Raw genomic sequence first — 19,055 nt, 5'->3', positions numbered from 1 at the left:
TAGTGAGGCAAATTTAGAACAGGAGTCGGCTATTCGGCCCCTCGAGCCTGCTCCGCCATTCAATAAGATTATGGCTGATCTGATCTTGGGCTCAGCTCCACTTCCCTGCCTGCTCCCCATAACCCTCGACTCCCTTATCGTTCAAAAATCTGTCTATCTCCACCTTGAATATATTCAATGACCCAGCCTCCACAGCTCTCTAGGGTACAGAATTCCACAGATTCACGACCCTCTGAGAAGAAATTCCTCCTCATCTCAGTTTTAAATGGGTGGCCCCTTTTTTCTGAAACTATACCCCCTAGTTCAGGATTAAATTAAATCTGTAACTACTTGCATGGATGTTCATGCAAGTTGACAGGAGAACGAACTTAAAATTATCACTGTCAGTCCAGTGTATCAGGACAAGATCTTAAACTGGTATTGGCTGCATCTTGATTTTTGCGGTAATTGTATTGATTACAGGCAATGATTGAATTTAATAGCGGAAATATTTGTGAAGGAGATGTCTGAAGTGTTTACATTTCACACGATATTCCTCTCTTACTGTTATTCATCATCACTGCAGTTTTTTTAACAGCCTCTTAGCAGCAGAAAGATATTGAATGAGACAACTTTTCTTCAATGTCTTTTGTTTTGAAGGAGATGACTCAATAAGCGTATGAGGAGAAAAGAAAGAATGAACTTGCATTGATGGTAGCGCTTTTCACAACCACTGGATGTCTCATCGTGCTTTACAGCCAATGAAGTAACTTTGGAGTGTAGTCACTGTTGTAATGTGGGAAACGTGGCAGCCAATTTGCGCACAGCAAGCTCCCACAAACAGCAATGTGATAATGACCCAGATAATCTGTTTTGGTGATGTTGATTGAGGGATAAATATTGGCCAGGACACCGAAGATAACTCCGCTGCTCTTCTTCGAATAGTGCCATGGGATCTTTCACATCCACCTGTGAGAGCAGACGGGGCCTCGGTTTAATGCCTCATCCGAAAGACGGCACCTCCGCCAGTGCAGCGCTCCCTGAGTACTGCCCCTCCGCCAGTGCAGCGCTCCCTCAGCACTGCCCCTCCGACAGTGCAGTGCTCCCTCAGCACTGCCCCTCTGACAGTGCGGCGCTCGCTCAGCACTGCTCCTCCGACAGTGCTGCGCTCCCTCAACACTGCCCCTCCGACAATGCGGTGCTCCCTCAGCACTGCCCCTCCGACAGTGCAGTGCTCCCTCAGCACTGCCCCTCTGACAGTGCATCGCTCCCTCAGTACTGCCCCTCTGACAGTGCGGCGCTCCCTCAGCACTGCCCCTCTGACAGTGCGGCGCTCCCTCAGTACTGCCCCTCCGACAGTGCGCCACTCCCTCAGTACTGCCCCTCTGACAGTGCGGCGCTCCCTCAGCACTGCCCCTCTGACAGTGCGGCGCTCCCTCAGCACTGCCCCTCCGACAGTGCGGCGCTCCCTCAGTACTGCCCCTCTGACAGTGCGGCGCTCCCTCAGCACTGCCCCTCTGACAGTGCGGCGCTCCCTCAGTACTGCCCCTCTGACAGTGCGGCGCTCCCTCAGTACTGCCCCTCTGACAGTGCGGCGCTCCCTCAGCACTGCCCCTCTGACAGTGCGGCGCTCCCTCAGTACTGCCCCTCCGACAGTGCAGTGCTCCCTCAGCACTGCCCCTCTGACAGTGCGGCGCTCCCTCAGCACTGCACTGGTGTGTCAGCCTGGATTTTTGTGCTCCAGTCTGTGGAGTGGGGACTTGAACACACGACCTTCTGACTGAGATGCGAGAGTGCGACCCACTGAGCCACGGCTGACACTGAGCACATAAGCCTTCCCACCACGTCAAGGTGATGTCCCCAGGGAAGATCCCATTGATCTGCATCTATCTCTAAAGGTGTGATTTCGGATTAGTCCACCAGTGACGCTGCAGCGTGAGAACAACCCTTTCCAACTCACAGATAACCAGCAAAGGAGAATATATGCTCAAATTAAGCGAGTTCCCTCGGTTTTATGGGCCGGGATGCCAGGGCTACACGTCACCCATGGGCTCCGCTTTGGCCACCCTGGTTTTCAGACCACCTTGGCCTGTGCAGCAGCAGGCATGGAATAATCAATAACCAGGGGACGTAGATTTGTGGCATTGCTGTTTGTGGGAGCTTGCTGTGCGCAAATTGGCTGCCGTGTTTCCCACATTACAACAGTGACTACACTCCAAAGCGCTTTGAGATGTCTGGAGGTCGTGAAAGGCGCTATATAAATCCAAATCTTTCTTTTTTCTTAAGGTAATTGGTAGGAGGTTTAGAGGGGAGTTGAGGAGAACTTTTTTCACCCAGAGGGTGGTGGGGGTCTGGAACTCACGGCCTGAAAGGATGGTTGAGGCTGAAACCCTCACCACATTTAAAAAGTACTTGAATGTGCACTTGAAGTGCCGTAACATACAGGGCTACGGACCGAGTGAGATTAGGCTGGATAGCTCTTTGTCAGCCGGCGCGGACACGCTGAGCCGAAATGGCCTCCTCCTTTGCCGTAAATTGCTATGATTCTATGGTTCTATGAATGTTATGGGGGGCGGAGGGGGGGGTGGGGAATCTCAAGAAGGCAGCAGTCAGATGTCATACAAATCCTTCGAATCCTGGGGATTTACTTCCCATTAAACCTCCTCGGGTATCTCTTAACGTGCATACAGATTTAATTATCTGTGAGCACTTGAAAGGCCGGGTGATTTTGCCAGCTGTCGGAAGTCTTTTGTGGAATGAGGCGAGTGTAACGTTACCAGAGTGAATTACCGCCATCTGACTGTCGCTGCAGGGTTTAACCAGGTGCGGCTTGTTACGTTATGTGCACAACGTGTTACAATCTCAGTTCTGTTTTGCTTTCCAGAAGCCCTGCAACGTCCAGAGTTCGAGTCGCAGGGTCTGAACGAGGCTGCCCGGTGGAACTCCAAAGAGAACTTGCTTGCCTGCCCCAGTGAGAATGACCCCAACCTTTTTGTCGCACTGTATGACTTTGTCGCCAGCGGGGACAACACACTCAGCATAACCAAAGGTGAGCAGCGAGACATCGCCGTGGCGATTCGCGGGGTCATCGAACCTGATGCACAGCTAGAGTATAACTAGAGGGCCAGAGCGTGGGGGGGGGGACAAGGAATGGCACGAGGAGACGACAATTGGTGATAAGAACATAAGAAATAGGAGCAGGAGTCGGCCATTTGGCCACTCGAGCCTGCTCCGCCATTCAATAAGATCATGGCTGATCTGATCTTGGCCTCAACTCCATTTCCCTGCCTGCTCCCCATAACCTTTGACTCCCTTATCATTCAAAAATCTTCACCTATCTTCACCTTAAATATATTCAATGACCCAGCCTCCACAGCTCTCTGGGGCAGAGAATTCCACAGATTCACCACCCTCTCAGAGAAGAAATTCCTCCTCATCTCCGTTTTAAATGGGCGACCCCTTATTCTGAAACTGTGCCCCCTAGTTCTAGATTGCCCCACGAGGGGAAACATCCTCTCTGCATCCACCCTGTCGAGCCCCCTCAGAATCTTATACATTTCAATTCTTCGGACGTACGCCTCCGACCCGGACAAAATCTACGAAAATACCTGGTGGTCCCGGAGGAACGTAGGATTACAGTCAGAGGCCTTCATACACTGTGCAGCGCACGGGAACCTGTCCTCGTAAACATATCCTGGGATCACGTGGGCCAGGACCACCAATCACTATCTAGTATTCTCATTGATAATAATGGGAGCTCTGTTTGTGCAGGCTCCCATTTCTATCAATGAGAATACCCCCCTAAAACACCGAAACACAGCACAATAAATTAAAAAAAAACACCTCACATATTTAAAATTAATTGAAATTGAATGTAATTAAATGTTTTAGAAAAAAAATTATCTCAGGGAATGTTTAAAAAAATGTGTTTTGATAGGGTTAAAAATAAAGTTGCCTTAACGGACAGGGTTTTTAATATAAAAGTGCGTGATTACATTTAATTTTTCTATGTTTTAAAACTCTTAAAACTGGTAAAAGTAAGCTGCATTTACCGGGCGTAAGAGTTTGAAAGACTTTCGCTGGGCAAGAGTTGGGCAAATAGTCCCAGATCTGTGCCCCGCAGATGTCCTTCTCCCGGGGATGCGTTGAGTCCGTCATAAAGAAATTTTGACAGACCGAAAAGCCGGTTCTCGGCACACACACATACACCATGCGCCGAGAACCGGCTTTTGTGAGGATTCGCCGGGTGCGTGTGCACTTTGCAGCCGGCGAGGCCGGAACTTTTGGCCCTGCGTGTTAACCTTGGCCATTACCCAAGGTCACTAAATCCCTGTCGTTAGACACTTGGCTAGTGCACGCTGAAATTGTGAAGCCAGGAAAAAAAATATATACAACTCATGAAGGTGTTATGTGGGTCTCGGATTGCCACCATTTTGGCACCAATGTGGCAGAGTCTTGATTTGGCTTCTAAAATTACCCCTGGACCCCTGCCAGTTTGTGACTCGGTTGCAATATTTTTTTTTAAGCGTGGCTCCTAAAATGATTTCCTGTGCAGTTGTTTCCAAGCGAACTTCTTTCAATTTTAGCGTTAGTCAATATTCCAACGTTGAAAACGGTTTTCTCCCTGTTGATTTCTGCATCCAGCATTAGATACTGGAGATAGTGTAGCTTTTTTGGTTCTCGTACAAAAAGCAATCACGAATTCAGAATTTACAGTTTTTCTCTCGAAATGTCGCCACGTCCTTTCATAGTCTTCCCAGATATTTAATTATTGTTCTCTTCTGATTATGGTTCACAGTTACGGTGAGGTATAAGTAGACATTACGATTTGGTTTGACGTATCCTAAATAATGACTTGCCTTGCATCTGGTTTGTAGAACGCAGCTTGTAATAGGAAACTGCATTTCTGCATCTGAGTGTCAGACTGCAGTTATACTGCCACTTGTGCCTTGATGCAAAGTGGTTTAGGGTGCACATCAATGCAAAAGCAAAGATTGGCGAGCACATTAAAACTCTGTGGTGTGAACTCACCCCTCCCATCACACCCTTTTGGGAGACCATTTCACATCTGTTTTGAGTTCCCAAAGGGTGCTGTACATTGTTCCCCATGGGGCCGTGCGTCAATCGGGAGGTCCCGCACAGGCTTCTCACAAGCTGCTGCTGCTGGAAGCATGCGGGGCCGCGCGACAACTTTAACGGGACCATGCATGGAATAAAAATAGAGGCAACATTGGTGCAGAATAAATCCAGCTTTGATCTTGAACTGTGAACTGATCTTTGCAGTTGATGTTTACATTTGTCTTGCCCAGATCAGGGAAATGGTGGAACGACTGGATGGCCTCTTCCCCACATCATTCGGCCGCGCCCTACTGGCAACTCAGCCACAGGGTGAGCTGGGTCGGTGGCAGTAAGACCATAAGAGATAGGAGCAGGAATCGGCCATTCGGCCCCTCGAGCCTGCTCCGCCATTCAATAAGATCATGGCTGATCTGATCTTGGGACTCAGCTCCACTTCCCTGCCCGCTCCCCATAACCCTCGACTCCCCTTGTCACTCAACTGCAACTTGTCACTCAACTTGAGTGAGGTAGATGGTTGGATACAAAAGCAAAACACTGCGGATGCTGGAATCTGAAATAAAAACAGTGAATGCTGGAAATATCAGCGAGCCAGGCAGCATCTGTGGAGAGACAAACAGAGTTACGACCCGAAACGTTAACTCTGTTTTTCTCTCCACAGATGCTGCTTGGCCTAGATGGATATTTGGGGAAGGGGGACTTGTGCATGTAAACATAGAAACACAGAAATCTACAGCGCAGAAAAAGGCCATAAAGTTGAAAGGATCTCCAAAGCTAGGTCCAGAAACACAGTGGACAATTAGCAGTGCAGCCGGCTAGCAAAAAATAGAATGCACAACGATATTTAACGTGCAAAAAAAACCCCAAGTTGGTTGAGAAAATGGCGTTGCCATGGCGAGTGAGTACATAAGAACATAAGAAAGAGGAGCAGGAGTAGGCTGTACGGCCCCTCGAGCCTGCTCCACCACTTTATACGATCATGGCTGATCCGATCATGGATTCACTTCTCTGCCCGCTCCCCATAACCCCTTATCGTTTAAGAAACTGTCTATTTCTGTCTTAAATTTACTCAATGTCCCGGCTTCCACAGCTCTCTGAGGCAGCAAATTCCACAGATTTACAACCCTGTGAGAGAAGAAATTTCTCCTCATCTCAGTTTTAAATGGGCGGCCCCTTATTCTAAGATTATGCCCCCTAGTTCTATTACGCTGTCTAGTAACGTCACGTCCGATTGCGCATGGCGACCTCTGCTGACGGCTTCTTTCTCCGGCAGGTGAAAAGCTTCGCGTTTTGGGCTACAACCACAACGGAGAATGGTGCGAGGCCCAGACGAAGAACGGTCAGGGCTGGGTGCCCAGCAACTACATTACCCCCGTCAACAGTCTCGAGAAGCACTCCTGGTACCACGGGCCCGTGTCGCGCAATGCCGCCGAGTACCTGCTCAGCAGCGGCATCAACGGGAGCTTCCTGGTGCGGGAGAGCGAGAGCAGCCCCGGCCAGCGGTCCATATCACTCCGTTACGAAGGAAGGGTATACCACTACAGGATCAACACTGCATCTGATGGAAAGGTACGTGGCTGCCCCGGGGGGCTTAACCCGGGATCCCACTAGATTCGGACTGCTAAGAAAAGTCACCTTTGCCCCTGGATTAACAATCAAGATATCTGTGAAGAACAAATTATCCTCATGGATGAATGGTTTCTGGTGATGCACCGAGTCCCACTCACCCATCACTCCCTGTGCTCGCTGACCTACATTGGCTCCTGGTTAATCAACGCCTCGATTTCAAAAATCTCATCCCTTTTTTACTAATCCCTCCATGACCACGCCCCTCCCGATCTCTGTAATCACCTCCAGCCCCCCCCCCCCCATCCCGAGATATCTGCGCTCCCCTAATTCTGCCGTCTTGCGCATCCCTGATTATAATCGCTCAACCATTGGTGGCCGTGCCTTCTGTAGCCTGGGCCCCAAGCTCTGGAACTCCCTGCCTAAACCTCTCCGCCTCTCTACCTCTCTTTCCTCCTATAAAATGCTCCTTAAAACCTACCTCTGACTAAGCTTTTGGTCATCTGCCGTAATTTCTTCTTATGTGGCTCAGTGTCAAATTTATTTGTTTTGTCTTAAAACACTCCTGTGAAGCGCCCTGGGACGTTTTACTACGTTAAAGGCGCTATATAAATGCAAGTTGTTGTTGTTGGTCATTGGATGCCTATAAATAGAATTACATAGAATATACAGCACAGAAACAGGCCGCTCGGCCCCACAGGTCCAGGCCGGTGTTTATGCTCCACACGAGCCTCCTCCCACCCGGACGTCATCTCACCCTATCAGCATAGCCTTCTGTTCCTTTCTCCTTCATGTGTTTATCTAGCTTCCCCTTAAATGCATCGATGCTGTTCGTCTCAGCCACTCCCTGTGGCAGCGAGTTCCACATTCTCACCGCTCTCTGGGTAAAGAAGTTTCTCCTGAATTCCCGATTGGATTTATGAGTGACTATCTCATACTTATGGCCCCAAGTTTTGGTTTGCTATTTTTTATTGCCGTATTAACCTACGTCACTACTTTGTGATGTGCGTAGCTGTACCACCAGATCCCTTTGCTTCTCTACCCTATTTAGATTCTTACTATCCAAGCAGTATGTGGTTTCCTTAGTCTACCTACCAAAATGCACCACGTCACATTTATCTGTATTGAAGTTCATTTGCCAATTACCCACCCATTCTGCAAGTTTTTATATTGTCGCATTCTTCCTCGGTACTAATTACACCCTCCATAATTTGGTGACTATGGGATTGTCAGACCGAACAAAATTACTTCAAAAGGTCTGATTTTCCAGAAAGAAATTATGCAGTAAGATTCAAATCGACACATTATTGCCTCCACTAATCTCACACTGTGAAACTCTCTTTCCCCAAAAACCTGTGGCTGCTGGGCAACTATTGCAGCTTGCAAGACTGAGCGCGATAGATTTTTGTTGGGCGAGGGATATGGAGGAGAGGCGGGTAAATGGAGCTGAGGTGCAGATCAGCCTGAGGTGATCTAACTGAAGGGGAGCAGGCTTGAAGGGCCGAACGACCTCCTCCTGTTCCTTGTGTTCCTTGTGTTACTAATTCAAACAAAGCAAATGGAAGAAAAATAGTTGTCGGAGAAAAACTCCAAAGCAGGGATTCCAAGCCGCCGGTGATGTGTCGCTGGTCTGTCGATAACTCCGCGACTGTTCGCCGCCGGGGTATCCCTGTGAACATTTCGAAGCGCAATCCCAGCGAATCGGTTTTCCGCTAGTCGAATTTCAGAACTGTCCAGCTCCGGAGCGACGTTCCCGCGAAGCCGCGGATCTGTCTGGAGGTCCCGCGCAGCCCGGGACCAGCTTTCCCAATGGGAGATTTCACAAAATTTTGAATGGGCCCATTTAAAGGGACTGCGTAACCCCCCCCCCCCCCCCAAAGAAAACATTGCTCTGGAGGAATGTTCGTTGCTTCTGCATTCCCTCAAGTGATCTGAGGCACGTTCTTTGCAAAGAAGGAGTGGTCAAATTTTTTTTAAACTCTATGGAATTTCTGGGGAGTTTGAACATCCCTGCCTCGCCTCATCCCCGCCCGCCCACCTGGGCTCCTGCTGGGAGGGTCTGATTGCAGTCATAGTGTCAGCTGTGGCTCAATGGGTTGCTCTCTCGCCTCCGAGTCACAAGGCTGTGGGGTCAAGTCCCACTCCAGGGACTTGAGCACATAAATCTGGGCTGGCACTCCCAGTGCAGTGCTGAGGGAGCGCCACACTGTCGGAGGTGCCGTCTTTCGGGTGAGACGTTAAACCCGAGGACCCATCTGCTCCCTCAAGTGGCCGTAAAAGATCCCACGGGCACTATCTCGAAGAAGAGCTGGGGAAATATTTATCGCTCAATCAACGTAACAAAAAACAGATGATCTGGTCACTATCACATTACTGGTTGTGGGAGCTTGCTGTGCGCAAGTTGGCTGCCGCGTTTCCCACATTACAACAGTGACTACACTGCAAAGTACTTCCTTGGCTGTAAAGCGCTTGGAGACGTCCGGTGGCCGTGAAAGGCGCTATATAAATGCAAGTCTTTCTTTCATAATGCAAGTGTCCACCCACAGAAATGTTGAAGTTGACTTGTTGCCGAAGGTTTTCCCCTTTTGCTCAGGGTAAAAGTTATAATTTTTTGAACATTATCAAAAAGCCGACCACTTTGCAGAATCTGGTCGATGCTCCCATGCTCCCAGTGCACATGGTGATTCTTCTTCGACTCCTATTTGACAGCCTCCAAAAAGATTACAATGGGAGAAAAATATTTGCATCCTGTGGGCAATCATCTCCGCAGCTTTATTTCCTGCAACCGACTGATCTTCCTGACATAGAGCTGTGGTTCTGATACGCCATGGATTTATGGTGTTCAGGCAGTCAGAGCCATGTATTTGATCGACCTGTGAATATTGGGAAGACCGAAGCCATTGTTTTCGGTTCCCGCCACAAACTCCATTCCCCAGCTACCGACTCCATCCCTCTCCCCAACTCCTGTCTGAGGCTGAACCACACTTGTTCCCAACCTCAGCCGCTGCTGAGGCCCTCATCCGTGCCTTTGTTACCTCTAGACTTGACTATTGCAATGCACTCCTGGCTGGCCTCCCACATTCTACCCTACGTAAACTAGCGGTGATCCAAAACTCGGCTGCCCCGTGTCCTAACTCGCACCGAGTCCCGCTCACCCATCACACCCTGTGCTCGCTGACCTACATTGGCTTCCGGTTAAGCAACGTCTCGATTTCAAAATTCTTATCCTAATTTTCAAATCCCTCCATGGCCTCGCCCCTCCCTATCTCTGTAATCTCCTCCAGCCCCACAACCCCCCCCGAGATGTCTGCGCTCCTCTAATTCTGCCCTCTTGAGCATCCCTGATTATAATCGCTCAACAATTGGTGGCCGTGCCTTCTGTTGTCTAGGCCCCAAGCTCTGGAACTCCCTCCCTAAACCTCTCCACCTCTCTCTACCTCTCTTTCCTCCTTCAAGACGCTCCTTAAAGCCTACCTCTTGGTCATCTGCGCTAATTTCTACTTGGGCGGCTCGGTGTCGAGTTGTTTTTAATCTCCTAATACTCCTGTGAAGTGCCTTGGGACGTTTCACTACTTTAAAGGCGCTATATAAATGCAAGTTGTTGTGATGCGATCAGAATGGTGTCCTTTGAAGGCATGAGAAAAATACTGAATGGTATCAAATTGAACACAGCAACATCCTCTGGAGGCTAATAGAAGGGAGAGAGACTTGTATTTTTATAGTGCCTTCTCGCATCTCTCAGCAGCAGCTCAGAGCAACTCGCATACAATGAATTATTTTAAAGTGCGCCATCTATAACGTAGGCAAATACGGCAATAGTGTGACGCATAGCAAGATCCCTGGTAGCATTGACATGGGCGACCAGTTAAACTGATGTTTGAGGGAGGAATGTTGGCCAGGACACTGGAGGAACTCCCAGCTCCTCGTCCAGTCCTGCTGTGGGGGAGGGCTTTTTATACATCCCCCTTTTCACACTGGGACACTCGGGACAGAAGCAGACATGCATCTCATTCAAACAAGACCACAGAACGAGCCCTCCCCTCAGTTCTGCACTCGAGTCCGCCTAAACCAGACGTGTCCAAACTGACCAGCCCACGAAACCCAGACAACTCGGTTCGCGTATGTCACCGGCATGACCTCTTCTGAACTTCTCGGGTCTGTTTTTGCTGCAGCTGCCTCACCGATGCATAAATTACAAGAGGATTTGAGTATAAGATAAAGACGTCTTACTGCAATTATATAGGGCCCTGGTGAGACTGCACCTGGAGTATTGTGTACAGTTTTGGTCTCCTTACCTAAGGAAGGATATACTTGTCATTGAATGAGTGCAACGAAGGTTCACCAGACTGATTCTTGGGATGGAGGGATTGTCCTATGAGGAGAGTTTGAGCAGACTAGGCCTATATTCTCCAGAGTTTAGAAGAATGAGAGGTGATCTCATTGAAACCTGCAAAATTCTTAGAGCTTGACAGGGTCAATGCAGGGAGGATGTCCCCCCGGGCTGGGGAGTCTAGAACCAGGGGTCACAGTCTCAGAATAAGGAGTCGGCCATTTAGGACTGTGATGAGAAATTTCTTCATTCAGAGGGTGGTGAATCTTTGGAATTCTCTACCCCAGAGGGCTGTGGAGGCTCAGTCTTTGAGCATATTCAAGACAGAGATCAGTCAATTTTTGGATATTAAGGGAATGAAGGGAGAAGGGGATTGGGCGGGAAAGTGGAGTTAAGGTAGAAGATCAGCCGTGATCTCATTGAATGACGGAGCAGGCTCGAGGGGCCGAATGGCCTGCTCCTAATTTTTGTAAATCCTAAATCACAGTGCGCAAGATCTGTTCGTGTCAGCAACTCGGGACGCGTGCAACTTAACTAGAACATGGATTTAAACTGTGTGCCCCGCGAGGCTCCGAGGTGCACAGCTAACGCGGGCCCACACGAGCGAAACGCTGGGACACTGCTGATTTCCAGCAGTGAGACTCGAAGTCGGGACCTTCTGCCTGAAAGACAGCACGACCACTCAAGACTCGGGCAGACTGCTTCACTCTCCCTAACGGTGACCTGGAGCAAACGACATAAGAACATAAGAAATAGGAGCAGGAGTCGGCCATTTGGCCCCTCGAGCCTGCGCCGCCATTTAATAAGATCATGGCTGATCTGATCATGGACTCTTCTCCACTTCCCCACCCGCTCCCCATAACCCTTGACTCCCTTTTCGATCAAAAATCTGTCTATCTCCGCCTTAAATATATTCAATGACCCAGCCTCCACAGCTCTCTGGGGCAGAGAATTCCACAGATTTACAACCCTCTGAGAGAAGAAATTTCTCCTCATCTCAGTTTTAAATGGGCGGCCCCTTATTCTATGTCCCCTAGTTTTAGTTTCCCCTATGAGTGGAAATAGCCTCTCTGCATCCACCTTGTCGAGCCCGCTCATTATCTTATAAGTTTCGAAAAGATCACCTCTCATTCTTCTGAACTCCAATGTATTCTTTTTGTCCTCGAAGCTCATCACAACGACAAATTATACAACAATGCTGAACAAATACTCGTCTGTTGAACTCAAGCTTTACTTTATTTTAATCACAGCTGATGCAGGGTATAAATTACAACAACAACATGTATTTATATAGTGCCTTTAACGTAGAGAAACGCTCCAAGGCGCTTCACTGCAGCATTATGCGATAAAAATTTGACACTGAGCCGCATAAGTAGAAATTAGCACAGGTGACCAAGAGCTTGGTCAAAGAGGTAGGTTTTAAAGAGCGTCTTGAAGGAGGAAAGAGAGGCGTAGAAGTTTAGGCAGGGATTTCCAGAGTTTGGGGCCTAAGCAACAGAAAGCACAGCCACCGATGGTTGAACGATCATAATCGGGGATGCTCAAGAGGGCAGAATTAGAGGACCGCAGAACTAGGGAGCATAATCTTAGAATAAGGGGCCGCCCATTTAAAACTGAGATGAGGAGAAATTTCTTCTCTCAGAGGGTTGTAAATCTGTGGAATTCTCTGTCCCAGAGAGCTGTGGACGCTGGGTCATTGAATAAATTTAAGACGGATTTAGACAGCTTCTTAGCCGATAAGGGGTTATGGGGAGCGGGCAGGGAAGTGGACCGAAGTCCATGATCGGATCAGCCATGATCGTCTTAAATGGCGGAGCAGACCCGAGGGGCCATATGGCCTACTCCTGCTCCTATTTCTTATGTTCTTATGTACCTATCTTGGGGCAGGGGCAGGGTTGTCGGGCTGGAGGAGATTACAGAGATAAGGAGGGGTGAGGCCATGGAGGGATTTGTAAAAAGGATGAGAATTTTGAAATGGAGCCATTGCTTAACCGGGAGCCAATGTAGGTCAGCGAGCACAAGGGTGATGGGTGAGCGGGACTTGGTGCAAGTTAGCTCATGGGTAGCCGACTATTTAACTTAGGGAGTGTATTAAATAGGCCAAGTGCCTAGACAGGAAGAAAATCTGATTCATGCATTGGAAAAGTATGTTTTTTGTTGCAAGCAGTCTTTGTTATGGTCAGGTGCAGGAAGTAATAGAATCTTGTCTTATTATTGCATAGCTTTAAAGAAATTTGATCTTGGCTCTGACGTGTCTCGTCATTTGTATTCAGGGCTTTAGAATAAATAGTTGAGTTTCGAAAAGAGTCGATGGCACCATTCCATTGTGGTTGATTTAACAGGACAGATGTGTAGAAATGAAGAGGGCGGGAAGGACTTCACGATGAGGAGTAAATACAGTAAATCTCAAACAAATCAGAATCAGATGTTGCTTCCCTGAAATTCCCCCTTTCTTTCAGTGTTTTACTTCTCGATGTGAAATGTTTTGGGATGGAGATTCAGATTGGAGATTTGCTTCCTGCGTTTGGTGCAGTTCAGTCTCAGGGTCACAGCTTTTCAGCAACGCTTCTCGGCAGGAAAGGGAACTGTGCACCTATCTGAATTTGCGACTTCCCCCCCCCGCCCCCCCCACAATTTGAGGGGGATTGCCACTCGGGATGGAGAGAGTGGGAGGAGAGGCGACATTTTGTGTAAAGCTATCTCCTCTGCCCCGTGAGAGTCTGCAAGGAGCATCACTTTATACGTCTTCAGAGCCGAGAGGGGATGTTGATGCCTGGTTGAAGCCCAGAGGCAATCTGGGGGTGAGGGGAGGTGGGGGGGGTAATCCCTGACTCTGACCCATTGGACCCCCTGACCCGAGAAGGCCATGTGGATGATTCATTGCAGCCAGCTGCCAGTCACTGGAGCTGAAATTAGGCGTGTTTTTGACGAGAAAAGGAAGTAAATTGAAAAAGACTTGCATTTCTATCGTGCCTTTCACGGCCACCGGACGTCCCAAAGCGCTTTACAGCCAATGAAGTACTTTTGGAGTGCAGTCACTGTTGTAATGTGGGAAACGCGGCAGCCAACTTGCGCACAGCAAGCTCCCACAAACAGCAATGTGATAATGACCAGATCATCTGTTTTTTAGTGATGTTGATTGAGGGATTAATATTGGCCCAGGACACCGGGGATAACTCCCCTGCTCTTCTTTGAAATAGTGCCATGGGATCTTTTACGCCCACTTAAGAGAGCAGACAGAGCCTTGGTTTAACGTCTTATCCGAAAGAAAGCTCCCCCAACACTGCAGCGCTCCCTCAGCACTGCACTGAGTGTGGGATTTGAACCTATAACCTTCTGACTTGGAGGCGAGAGTGCGACCCACTGAGCCACTGCTGACACTGTCAGTCCATCACTGGCTCTTCTTCAGTATCTGCATGTTGTACCTCCATAACACGTCTCCGCCCCGCCTCAACTCATCCGCTGCAGAAGCCCTCATCCATTCCTTTGTTACCTCTAGACTTGACTATTCCAACTCCTGATTGGCCTTCCACATTCTACCCTACGTAAACTAGAGGTGATCTAAAACTCGGCTGCCCATGTCCTAACTCTCACCAAGTCCCCCTCACCCATCACCCCCTGTGCTCGCTGACCTAAATTGGCTCCCGGTTAAGCAACGTCGCGATTTCAAAATTCTCATCCTTATTTACAAATCCCTCCATGGCCTAGCCCCTCCCTATCTCTGTAATCTCCACAACCCCCCGAGATGTCTGCACTCCTCTAATTCTGCCCTCTTGAGTATCCTTGATTATAATCGTTCAGCCATTGATGGCCGTGCCTTCAGCTGCCTGGGCCCCAAGCTCTGGAACTCCCTGCCTAAACCTCTCCGCCTCTCTACCTCTCCTTCCTCCTTCAAGACGCTCCTTAAAACCTACCTTTTTGACCAAGCTTTTGGTCACCTGCGCTAATATCCAGGTACAGCATGTAATCAGGAAGGCAAATGGAATGTTGGCCTTTATTGCAAGGGGAATATAGTTTAAAAGCAGAGAAGTCTTGCGACAAATTTACAGAGTATTGGTGAGGCCACACCTGGAGTACTGCGTACAGTTTTGGTCTCCGTATTTAAGGAAGGATATACTTGCATTGGAGGCTGTTCAGAGAAGGTTCACTGGGTTGATTCCAGAGATGAGGGGGTTGACTTATAAAGGTAGATTGAGCCTATACACATTGGAGTTCAGAAGAATGAGAGGGTGATCTTATTGAAACTTATAAGATAATGAGAGAGCTCGACAAGGTGAATGCAGAGAGGATATTTCCACTCATAGGAGAAACTAAAACTAGAGGACATAGTCTTAGAATAAGGGATCGCCCATTTAAAACTGAGATGAGGAGGAATTTCTTCTCTGAGGGTTGTAAATCTGTGGAATTCTCTGCCTCAGAGAGCTGTGGAGGCTGGGTCATTGAATATATTTAAGGTGGAGATAGACAGATTTTTGAGCGATAAGGGAATAAAGGGTTATGGGGAGCGGGTGGTGAAGTGGAGCTGAGTCCATGATCAGATCAGCCATCATTTATTGAATGGCGGAGCAGGCTCAAGGAACCAAATGGCTGACTCCTGCTCCTGTTCCTTATGTTATTGTGTTCTAATATCTTATGTGGCTCGGTGTCAAATATTTTGTCTTAACACTCCTGCGAAGCGCCTTGGTTTGTTTTGCTACGTTAAAGGCGCTATATAAATACAAGTTCTTGTTGATGTAAATGATGAAATGGAGTGGGAGAGTCTGGATCTGGAAATTCTGGCGGGAAGATTAGCTTTCAATGGCTTAAAGTCAGAGCTTTGTAAGCAGTCAAATCGATCACCCTGGAATGCAGTTCAGTATTCTATTCGTATTTTACCTCTCTGTGTACATGAATGGAAATGAGACGTGATTACAGAGAAGATGAAAGGTTCATTCAGTGCAGTAGCATAAGTTCTCTCTGAGGCACTGCACCTCAGGAAGGATATTGGCCTCGGAGGGAGTGCAGCATAGGTTTACCAGAATGATACCTGGACTCCAAGGGTTAAATTTAAAGGAGAGATTACACAAATTAGGATTGAATTCCCTAGGATTTAGAAGGTTATGGGGTGATTTGATCGAAGTTTTCAAGATATTAAGGGGACCAGATAGGGTAGAGAGAGAGAAACCATTTCCCCTGGTTGGGCAGTCTAGGACTGGGGGCGGGGCGGGGGAGTCTAAAAATTTGGGAGTGAAATTCTGCACATACGGAACTCTCTTCCGTTAACGGTAGTTGATGCGAGATCACTTGTTAATTTTAAATCTGAGATTGATAGATTTTTGTTAACCAAAGGTATTAAGCTTTTGGTCATCTGCCGTAATTTCTTCTTGTATGGCAAATGTATCCATTTTGTCTTATAACCACCACTGTGAAGCGTCTTGGGATGTTTTACTACGTTAAAGGCGCCATATAAATAAAGGTTGTTGTTGATATGGGGCAAAGCCGGAGTTAAGTCGCAGATCAGCCGTGATCGCATTGAATGGTGGAATGGGCTCGAGGGGCTGAATGGCCTCCTTCTGCTCTTATGTTCTGTGAAGTGGTGAAGCTCTTCCAGCATACTGTGGAACCCCCGTAACAGAGGGAGTAGATGGTTGCAAAGTGGTGATAATCCAAAGGGCTGGAGCAGTCTTGTCTGTTCTCTCTCATCTGAATGACGGGACGATGATGCTCGATTCACCCACCGAGCTGGATAGCCGAACGGGCAGACATCGATAAAATGTCGGCATTGTACTGTCGCCGTTGCTCCGGGTAAGTGTCAGCGCAGAGAACACCAACAGAGCCGCAGTAATATGTCCACTCTATTACTTGTCAAGCTGTTCCTTACCCCCCGCTCTCGAGGCAGTGATGGGTGCAGGGGTAGTTCTGTGTATACCACCCACTCCCATTCATCATTTCTGAGCCAAGGCAGTGAGTATTGTCTGGCTATTCGATTTTGCTGGGCATCACAGCCAAACCATGTTTTGAGTCCCCCATCCTCACCCCCCCAAAGTCCATCAGAAATAGTGAATGACAATTACGAGTTGGAAGCTTGGGCTGATTTTACCTTTCCTTAGTCCAAGGCCAGGGGACAGACAAACCAATTATATTCCCAGCCGTGATTCAATGCGCAGCACTCTCACTTCTGGGGACAGTGCAGGAAAGTGGAGTTGAGGTAGCAGATCAGCCTTGATCTCATTGAATGGCGGAGCAGGCTCGAGGGGCCAAATGGCCTGCTCCTGCTCCTAATTCTTATATTGTTATGAGTTTCAAGACTTGAGCATAAAAACCCAGGTTGACACTCCCAGTGCAGTGCTGAGGGAGCGCTGCACTGTTGGAAGTGCCGTCTTTCAGATGAGACGTTAAACCAAGGCCCCGTTTGCCCCCTCAGGTGGACGTAAAAAATCCCACGGGCACTATTTCGAAGAGGAGCAAGGGAGTTATCCCCAGTGCCTTGACCCAAAATTTATCCCTCAACCAGCATTGCTAAAACAGATCATCTGGTCATTATTGCATTGCTGTTTGTGGGAGCTTGCTGTGCACAAATTTAGCTGCCGCATTTCCCTACATTACAACAGTGACTACGCTTCAAAAAGTACTTTATTGGCTGTAAAGGGCTTTGGGACGTCCTGAGGTTGTGAAAGGCGCTATAGAAATGCAAGTGCTTTTTGTGCACTTCGCTGGTTGAAATCAGCGAACTCAGCAGAGATCTGGGATTGAACCAAGTTGGTCGTCTGTATGGCTCAGAACACTCGACTTGGAATGTTGAGTCGACAGGGCAGTCTCGGCCACTATTTTGGTATGCTCGTAAACAGGAAATCCCAGATTTCAATCTCTGCATGCAATAGATGCTCTATGTATAGTGCATTAAACGTCTTGAAATTGCCTTTCCCCTCCAATAAAGAAGCCTATTATTACTACACGGCACGGGCTCGATGGGCCGAATGGCCGCTTTCAGTGCTGTAACCATTCTATGATGCATTGGCTCCCACTTAAGCAATGCCTCAATTTCAAAATTCTCATCCTTATTTTCAAATCCCTCCATGGCATCGCCCCCTCCCTATCTCTGTAATCTCCTCCAGCCCCACAACCCTCCCGAGATGTCTGCGCTCCACTAATTCTGCCCTCCTGAGCATCCCTGATTATAATCGCTCAACCATTGGTGGGTGTGCCTTCTGTTGCCTGGGCCCCAAGCTCTGGAACTCCCTCCCTAAACCTCTCTACACCTCTACCTCTCTTTCCTCCTTCAAGACGCCCCTTAAAAACCTACCCCTTTGTCCAAGCTGTTGGTCACCTGCGCTAATTTCTACTTGTGTGGCTTGGTGTCAAATTTTTATTGCATAATACTCCTGTGATGTGACTTGGGACGTTTCAGTACCTTAAATACAAGTTGTTGTTACTATAATACCAAGCCATGTTGTTGGGCTTTATGCTCCTATGTTAAAATCGTCCTGTTGTGCCATGTTAACAAAAGTCACAATGTTACCAACAGAAAATGAACTGCACAAAGCGTACAGTTTTGGTCTCCGTATTTAAGGAGGGATATACTTGCATTGGAGGGAGTTCAGAAACAGTTCACTAGGTTGATTCCTGCGATGAAGGGGTTGTCATAAGAGCATAACATAAGAACATAAGAAATAGGAGCAAGAGTAGGCCATAAGCCCCCTCGAGCCTGCTCCGCCATTCAATAAGATCATGGCTGATCTGATCATGGACTCAGCTACACTTCCCTATCGTTTAAGAAACTGTCTATTTCTGTCTTAAATTTATTTAATGTCCCAGCTTCCACAGCTCTCTGAGGCAGCGAATTCCACAGATTCACAACCCTCTGAGAGAAGAAATTTCTCCTCATCTCAGTTTTAAATGGGCGGCCCCTTAGTCTAAGATCATGCCCTCTAGTTCTAGTCTCCCCCACCAATGGAAACATCCTCTCTGCATCCACCTTGTCAAGCCCCCTCATAATCTTATACATTTCTATAAGATCACCTCTCATTCTTCTGAATTCCAATGAGTAGAGGCCCAACCTACTCAACCTTTCCTCATAAGTCAATCCCTTCATCCCCGGAATCAACCTAGTGAATCTTCTATGAAC

The 19,055-nt window shown here is 48.1% G+C and overlaps 1 protein-coding gene across 1 annotated transcript in view; it reads left to right on the top strand.

Annotated features, from left to right (window-relative positions):
- The window catches only part of abl1 (c-abl oncogene 1, non-receptor tyrosine kinase), a 139,684-nt gene that overhangs the window by 59,452 nt on the left and 61,177 nt on the right, over window positions 1-19,055 (top strand). The window contains exons 2-3 of the mRNA XM_070863588.1: window positions 2,864-3,028; window positions 6,329-6,624. Coding sequence (XP_070719689.1) covers window positions 2,864-3,028; window positions 6,329-6,624 — 461 coding nt within the window. The remainder of the gene's footprint in view (window positions 1-2,863; window positions 3,029-6,328; window positions 6,625-19,055) is intronic.

The sequence above is a fragment of the Pristiophorus japonicus genome, chromosome 20 (genome assembly GCF_044704955.1).
Source record: "Pristiophorus japonicus isolate sPriJap1 chromosome 20, sPriJap1.hap1, whole genome shotgun sequence".
In the NCBI taxonomy this organism is placed as follows: domain Eukaryota; kingdom Metazoa; phylum Chordata; class Chondrichthyes; family Pristiophoridae; genus Pristiophorus; species Pristiophorus japonicus.
The sequence above is the reverse complement of the archived record's forward strand: the minus strand, read 5'-3'. Positions and strand labels throughout refer to the sequence as shown.